At 45.6% G+C, this 8,452-nt stretch overlaps 1 protein-coding gene across 2 annotated transcripts in view; it reads left to right on the top strand.

The window, feature by feature from the left end:
- The first annotated feature begins 2,037 nt into the window (after nucleotides 1-2,037).
- Nucleotides 2,038-8,452, top strand: part of ZNF875 (zinc finger protein 875) — a 24,050-nt gene continuing 17,635 nt past the window's right edge. For both annotated transcript variants that reach the window (XM_017870606.1, XM_017870605.1), the window contains exons 1-2: nucleotides 2,038-2,883; nucleotides 3,275-3,362. In XM_017870606.1, the coding sequence (XP_017726095.1) occupies nucleotides 3,330-3,362 (33 nt within the window). In that variant the 5' untranslated portion in view covers nucleotides 2,038-2,883; nucleotides 3,275-3,329. The remainder of the gene's footprint in view (nucleotides 2,884-3,274; nucleotides 3,363-8,452) is intronic.

Genomic DNA, 8,452 nt, shown 5'->3' with positions numbered 1-8,452 from the left:
AAACACCACCTAGAGAGCCCCTGATAAGATCACAACCGTTTGTAGTTTTACTAAAAGCGCGGGAACAAATGGAAAACTGTTAATTGTATTAACCAATTACCAGTTGTAATGCTGCAACCAAAAGAATTCCTTTGTACCTCTGTAACCTTGCATATCCTGTATGCATCGGGCTATAAAGAGCGGCCACATGCATCATTCGGGGCCCTCTTGTATGTTGTAAAACAGAGGGACCAAGTTCGAACTTGCATTAAAGATCCTTGCCGCTTGGCTTTGACTCCGGATTCTGGTGGACTTCTTCGGGGAATACAGGGTCTGGGCATAACATCCACAGCTTTAGATCTGAAGTATTTTAACTATTGCTTCTTCCAGTGTATTTTCTGGTTTGCAGGGAAGTTTCTTTAACTCATCAGTGACACAGTGGTTTGTATGGCTTTTAATTTCAAAGAATATTTTTTTTTCTTTCTTTCTTTCTTTCTTTTTTTTTTTTTTTTTGAGACGGAGTCTCGGAGTCTCGCTCTGTCGCCCAGGCTGGAGTGCAGTGGCCGGTTCTCAGCTCACTGCAAGCTCCGCCTCCCAGGTTTACGCCATTCTCCTGCCTCAGCCTCCCGAGTAGCTGGGACTACAGGCGCCCGCCACCTCGCCCGGCTAGCTTTTGTATTTTTTAGTAGAGACGGGGTTTCACCGTGTTAGCCAGGATGGTCTCGATCTCCTGACCTCGTTATCCGCCCGTCTCGGCCTCCCAAAGTGCTGGGATTACAGGCTTGAGCCACCGCACCCGGCCACAGAGTATTTTTTCAATTTACTTTTTTGTTTTTTGCTGATTTTTATTTATGTTAATTTTAACTAGACATGTTCCCTTAATGGGCATGACTAGATTTTTTTTCCCCACTGCATTTATAATTTAGATGGATTTTCACATCTCAAGCCAGTTAAGAGTGGAAAATAGGACTCCTTAAAGCACAGATATGACAAGTGGTTAAGATTTACGAGGGTAACTCAGGTGAGAGTGTATCATTGTACTTGGCACACAGCACTCAGTAACTGTCACCTTTGATTTAAATGAATGCAGCTGTAAATGCTTTCTTAGGTGTCTTGTTGATGTTTGTTAATTTCTGTAGAGTTTGATACAGCTCCTTTCACTGTTTATCACTTGACCCTATCACTTGAGAGTCCCTTTATCACTTGACCTGCTGTTATATTATGTTTGATTTATTACAAATACCCCATCAGCCTGGGTCTCTCTTTACTCCTTTTGTACACCTACATCTAAACATAGGGATTTGGATCATCTCAGGATCCCACATCCTCACTGCATCTCCACCCCCACCCCTACCATATCTTTCTGAAGTTTTCTAGTCCCTCCTTTTCATTTCTGCTCCTTAAAGCCCAGCCCCATGCCTAACTTTGGTTCCCACCGAGTTCTGTTACAAGCATTCTACATTTATAGATATTAAATCTTTGGCCAGGTCATTTACCTGGGCTGGAATAAGGCTCTTGGCTGATCCTCCTTCCTAAACACCCACCCAATGGGAGAGGCTGATATTCAACATGCAAACCTTGTTTTTTACTTCTCCAGGCAAAGGGATGTTGGAAGACATTCTGGAGGGAGTGGGGTGTGAAGATTTACAAATAATCTTTGAATATCTGCTTCATGATAGGTCTTGGAGGTGCCTTGTGGGTATGGCTTTGGAGGGATGGTTATGAGGAAATTGTGGATATTAAGGAAGTCAGGAAAGGGAAAGATCACTCACTCACAACTCAACAATTCAGAGAAAGCTCATAAGGGACTTTCTGGCTGCTTGATGCCCAGAATCCAGGCCCTCACTTCTGTAAATGCTGGGGACTGTGGATACAGAATTTAAAGAGCCACCAAAAAAAAAAAAAAACTCAGTAATCAAGATAAACAGTATTTTAATGTAATATCTTTAAAATAAAATCAAAGCAAAAGAAAACACCCCGTTGAACAAAACAGTCAGAATTATGCCTCCTTTCCAACACCGCCCCACCTCCACCCCACCCTCCAGAAGTTTCCTCCAAGCAGCACCTGTACCCCAGCCTCCAATAAAAACTTCGGGAATTTCCCGATCAAGCCTCGGATCCTCACCACCACCAGGGGATCTTTTGCTGTTCACCCCAAGTTCAGTCTGCATCCCCTGAAATCCTAGGGACACGCGACCAGTCTCCCCCATCTCCATTCCGGGAGTTTGCCCAAAGCCAATCCCGCTGTCCCCCGAAAATAGCCTTGGGGTTCCCTGTCCTGGTACACCCTCCTACTCTAGGGGACAAAGGGCCGGTGTCGCCTCCAAGCTGGGAGTTCCCGCAAAGCATCTGTCTCTCCCTGAGCCGCGCCTGTCCCAACCTGGCACCTGCTCTGGAAAGTGCGCATCAGGGCGGAGACTTGGGTAGTGAGTGCAGCTGACCTGCACCTGAAGGTCAGTGCACACTGGCCACCCGCAGAGCGCTGGGACCACATTTTCCAGAATCCTTCGGCCGTCCCGCGATGCTCTCCAGGTCAGCAGATCTCGTTGGCTTACAGAGGATGAACTTGTCAACGTCACTTGGGCATCTTAACAGTGGACTCCTAAACTGGGTTGTGTGCGCTGTGCAGATGTCAGAGGCACCCTGTGTGGTGGGCAAAGCCAACTACTTCTCAGCCTCTCTAGCTTCGAAACTACAATCCCCAGGGGCCTCTGCGGTCACTTCCGCCCCCTCCCTATCCTCCTCAATGTGTAGCGTTGACGTCAGAAGCACGTCCGGTCGGTGGGCCCGGCGCGTTAGGTTGGTTGGGATCCGGGAAGGCCTCCCTCTTCAGGTCTTTCCCACCCCTCTGCATCTTGTTACCTGACTTTCAGCTTCAAGATCCGCAGTGTGCACCCGCGTTCCGTGAGTGCCCTATAAGCAGTCAGCATGCCCCTCTGCGTGTCCCTGTGTTACTCACGGGGACGCAGGCTGGGAGCCGCAGAGCTGGCTCAGAACTCGGGCAGTCTCCTGTGGGCACCTCCAGGCCATTTTCCTTTCATTTGAGCCCACAGGGTTAGAGACAAACCCTCACTCTGTTGCCTGGGGACAAGGGTTTCACTCCCTGGCCCGAGCTTGCGGCTGAGCTTGAGGGTGCTGGGTCATCCTGGGCCCCATCTGGATGGGAATTGGCTGCCCCGGTGATTTCTGTGACATCCCCGACCCCAACTATGGGGCTCTGGAGCAGGCTCCGCTTCACCTCATGGGGAGGCAGTTTCCACCTAGGCCACTCTTTTATTTCTCTTTACATCCCCAGATCTGTCTTCTGAGACTTTGCCCTTCTCCAGGAAGAGCACGCAGGAGAACAGAAAATGGCCACAGGGCTCCGGAGAGCCAAAAAAGAGGTGAGAATTACCTGTAATTCCATCTTGGCTGTCAATAGAATGGGTTCCATTACCTTTTGTCCTGGAGGCTGCCTTGTTGGTATTGGGCAAAGTCATTACTAGTCTGTAGAACAAGGAGGAGTTTGATATAGTCTTGTAGAGCATCCGATTCTGTCGCTGTCTGGGGCGCCACTTTTAACCTGCACGGACCTGGTGGACAGAACAAAGGGAATAAAAAACAAGAGACAAAAGAGTATATTTGGAAGAAGCGGTCAGGGGGCACTTGGTCTCTAGTGGTCAAGGGCCCTGAGCTTTACACAACTCTCCTGTATTTATTGGTAAAAGAGATAACCAGAAAGGGGGGATGATTGTCAGGTAATTGTCAGTTGGCCATTTGGTTCGCAATTGGGAGACTGCGAACAATGGTGGTTCGCTAAATTTCCTGGTAGATAACCTCAAGGACCCCAGCGCCAGGCAGTGATGGCCTTCAGCAAACCTTTTGGTGTCAGTCGCAGTGTGAGTTTGCTCACATCCTGCATTCATGATAAACAGTTTGCTGTTTGATTATATAACCTCCAGTGAAATGCTGAGTTGGGCATGATCCCTTTGGTCTTTTCGACTCCCAACATAGTCTGACCTGAATTTTACCTTTGAGATCATTCCTAGTCCTGGAAGAGTGGCTCATTCTGACGGGAGTCTTCCCTCAGCATTCCTTTCTGCTCCATACCACAGTCACTCATGAAATAGTTAATTGTGAACAACACATATGGAACAGTTTAAATAAAAGTAAAGAGACATACATGCATAATTGTTCGGTGATGTGGATGAAGGGCAGGGACAGCACAGATGCCTGTGATTTCAAATGCTTGGGGAGGACTCCTAGAAGTAGGGCTGTCTCAGTTGCCCCTGACTGGTTTGGTAAGTTGGAGACTGGGGGAAGGCATTCCAGTGGGAGGTGGCAAGGAAGCATAGTTAGTTTCAGAGGCTGGACTGTTGCTACAGTGTATAAGGATTATGGTGGCCAGTGGACTTGCTTAAGGTTTTTTGTTTTTGTTTTTGTTTTGAGAGGGAGTCTCACTCTGTCACCCAGGCTGGAGTGCAGTGGCTCCATCTTGGCTCACTGCAAGCTCTGCCTCCCAGGTGCACGCCATTCTCCTGCCTCAGCCTCCCTAGTAGCTGGGACTACAGGCACTTGACACCACTCCCGGCTAATTTTTTGTATTTTTAGTAGAGACGGGATTTCACCGTGTCAGCCAGGATGGTATCGATCTCCTGACCTCAGGATCCGCCCAGCTCGGCCTCCCAAAGTGCTGGGATTACAGGCATGAGCCACCACACCGAGCCCCTTATGCGTATTTAAAAATCAACCTTGGCCAGGTGTGGTGGCTCAAGCACCAACATAGTTGCCAGGCTGGTTAACAGTCATTTTTGATATGAGTTAACTTGGTTATTTCAGATATGCCTTGACTATTCTTATCAAGAAATCTGAGTGGAATTAGACAGGAAAAGAGATTTCTTAATTGTGGACTCCTGTGGTGGGGATTATGCATTCCTGGATGTTATCAGAGCAACCCTGAGACTTCTGTTTCTCATTTCTAAAATATTTAATTCATTTGAAAGTGTTAATACCAGGAATACATAAGAAATCCAATTCAAGACATTTCCCAAGGTAACACTGAATGTTTTTTGTGTGTACTTTGTTTTTTTTTGAGACGGAGTCTTGCTCTGTCGCCCAGACTGGAGTATAGTGGCATGATCTTGGCTTACTGCAACCTGTGCCTCTTGGGTTCAAGCGATTCTCCTGCCTCAGCCTCCCAGAGTACCTGGGATTACAGGCGTGTGCCACCATGCCCGGCTAATTTTTATATTTTTAGTAGAGATGGGTTTCGCCATGTTGGCCAGGCTGGTTTCAAACTCCTGACCTCAGGTGATCTGCCCACCTCAGCTTCCCAAAGTGCTGGGATTACAGGCGTGAGCCACCGCACCCAGTCTTTTTGTGTGTACTTTCTTCACCTCTCCCAGTGTTATCAGGGAAACATTCTTTCTGATTGGCTGGGAAAAGTCAGAAGTTTGTGGTAGCTGACTTTTTGCCACCTTCTTCATTCTCAGTAGGTCCACCGGGAACTGAATCCTGTACAGAAACAGAAACAAGATGTTCTTCAATGTAGCTTTTTAACAAAGTATTTACTTAGGAAAAATTAAAGGGCATGAGCATTTAAATAGTTGTTTAAGATGAAACCTCTGTGCCTCTCATGTCTAGCACACATGAAATGTTTGGTGCATGAAGGAATCACAACCTTAAATAAATGATTTGAAGGAACTAAGTAACAAACAAGTTTCCGTTGTTTGCTTTGGTGTGTTATTTTAGGCATGTGATTAATCACATATTTCAGGGGCATTGGGTAGAATTTCCAGGTACTCTTGATATGCACGACATCTGAATTATACAAAATAATTAAAGCAAGACTATCTTAGGACATTAGGTGTTACTGCCAAGGACCTTTGCCTAAGAGAATAAATTAAAATTTGTGTTAAATTTGTAACAATGAGATGAACTGGCAGGCACATTATGTTATTTTTTTCCTTAGCAGTTTTCCTTTTCCTTGATGCCATACAACAAACTTGAGTGTCTGCTATGTGCAGAACACTCAGGAGATTACGGTTAATGATGGGTAAAAGACAGCCTGCACACTCAGGATTCTTCCATTTTTATTTTAGGATTCCTTTCTCACTGGGATTTGATTTTATTTTATATGCACACATACCCCTACAAACACATATTTTGACAGGCCCTAATGGTAAAATCATAATGTAGTAAAGTTACTGGCAGTGTATCTACCCAGCCCTATTTTTAAAGGTGTAGGAACAGCCAATACTTATCCCACTGAAAATAATTTCCATAGTAATCCATTGAATGAATGAACTCATCCATTGTTTCCCAATTTGTGGACTCCTGTTTCCAATATTTGACTGTTGCAAATAATACTTCTATGATCAGCGTTGTACAGGAAATTCTTATATAGGTTTTTATTCTCAAAACAAAATATGACAAGGTGAATAGAAATGACTGTTTTGAAGCATTGGGCAACCACACCAGTTGGAGATTTGAACCCTGCCAGTTCTTTTTTGTTTTTTGTTTTTGAGACAGAGTTTCGCTCTGTTGCCCAGGCTGGAGTGCAGTGGGGTGCGATCTTGGCTCACTGCAAGCTCCGCCTCCCAAGTTCATGCCATTCTCCTGCCTCAGCCTCCTGAGTAGCTGGGACTACAGGCGCCCACCACCACGCCCGGCTAATTTTTTGTATTTTTAGTAGAGACAGGGTTTCACCGTGTTATCCAGGATCTTGATCTCCTGACCTCGTGATCTGCCCGCCTGGGCCTCCCAAAGTGCTAGGATTACAGGCGTGAGCCACTGTGCCCCGCTGTTTTATTTTTTATTTATTTTTTATTTTTTGAGACAGAGTCTCGCTGTGTCACTATGTCCCACTGCATCAGACTGGGATCGATCTCGGCTCACTGCAACCTCTGCCTCACAGGTTCGAGCAATTCTCTTGCCTCAGCCCCTTGGGTAGCTGGGATTACAGGTGCCCGCTACCACACCTGGCCAATTTTTGTATTTTTCATAGAGACAGGGTTTCACCATATTGGCCAGGCTGGTCTCAAACTCCTGACCTCAAGTGATCCACCCTCCTTGGCCTCCCAAAGTGCTGGAATTACAGGCATGAGCACTGCGGCCAGCCCTGAACCCTGCCAGTTCTAAAGAATTTGAACTTCCAATTATTTCTTTCTTTTCTGAGACTCCCTTCTTCACCATGTGTTGCTTTATACTGTGCAGTTTTTATTTTATTTTATTCTATTCATTTATTATTATTTTTTAGATGGAGTTTCATTCTTGTTGCCCAGGCTAGAGTGCAATGGCATGATCTCAGCTCACTGCAACCTCTGCCTCCCAGGTTCAAGTGATTCTCCTGCCTTAGCCTCCCAAGTAGCTAGAATTACAGGCACACGCCACCATGCCCTGTTCGTTTTGTATTTTTAGTAGAGATGGAGTTTCACCATGTTGGTCGGATTGGTCTTGAACTCCTAACCTCAGGTGATCCACCCACCTCGGCCTCCCAAAGTGCTGGGAATACAGGTGTGAGCAACCACGCCCAGCCCTACTGTGCAACTTTTATTTGTTTTTATTTTAGTTATTACACTGTGCAGATTTTGATTACCAGGGTAGACCTGCCAACTCGGGTTTCTTTTTTCTCTCATGTGAAAGCTCACATAGTGTCCTGATTTGTTTCCAAATGTTGACTTGGTTCTTTGCCACCCACTACATGTTTCTGTAATCCTCACTTTCCCCAACATTGCAGTAACATCACTTTTCAGAAACCTTTAGTGCCTCATTTCAGTATCCTAGATATTTAGGACAGTCCTCATTTCAAATGTTGTGTCCTATTGTCTGACGTCATGTTCTGATTGTTCGCTCTGAAAGTGTGTTTATTGTTACCACAGGGGAGTCATCTTATGTATACTTTTAACTTAGATACATTTACTTTTTATCCACTCAGCTGAAAAAAGAGGAGAAAAATAAAAGTAGGTCAGGTCAATCTGTTATTCTCTTTCCCATTTAATGAATTCATGCCCAGGAGTGAGAAATGGGAAGACCGAATCTGCTGCTCTCCAAAACTAGCTTAGGAGTTTCTGACATCATGGGCATCCCAGCAAGCCAATGGTCACATTAGTCACCAAGTATTTTTCGTATAACGTCATCCCTCTATCAGTGTATTAGCCTTTGCTGTATAATAAACAATCCTAAACATCAATGGCTTAAAACAAAATCACTTATTAGCACATAATTGGGTAGGTTCATATTTTGGGCTGGGCGCAGGTAGGTTTTGCAGGTTTCACCTGGTCTTGTCATTTTGCTGCAGTCAGCTGGCATTTTGACCAGGGCTGGAGGACTATCCATGCGTGACAGTTAGGAGGCTGGTTGGCTGGGGTGCCTAGTTTCTTCTTGGTTCTCTTCCATGTGGGCTTGGGCTTGGTCACACGGTCTTGGGTTTCTCTACACAGGAAGAGAGGACAGCCCCAGTTAACAAGTACTTTTTTTTTTTTTTTTTTTTTTT

Source organism: Rhinopithecus bieti, unplaced genomic scaffold (assembly GCF_001698545.2).
Source record: "Rhinopithecus bieti isolate Rb0 unplaced genomic scaffold, ASM169854v2 scaffold_5002, whole genome shotgun sequence".
In the NCBI taxonomy this organism is placed as follows: domain Eukaryota; kingdom Metazoa; phylum Chordata; class Mammalia; order Primates; family Cercopithecidae; genus Rhinopithecus; species Rhinopithecus bieti.
This window is presented reverse-complemented; position numbering and strand designations above follow the sequence as displayed.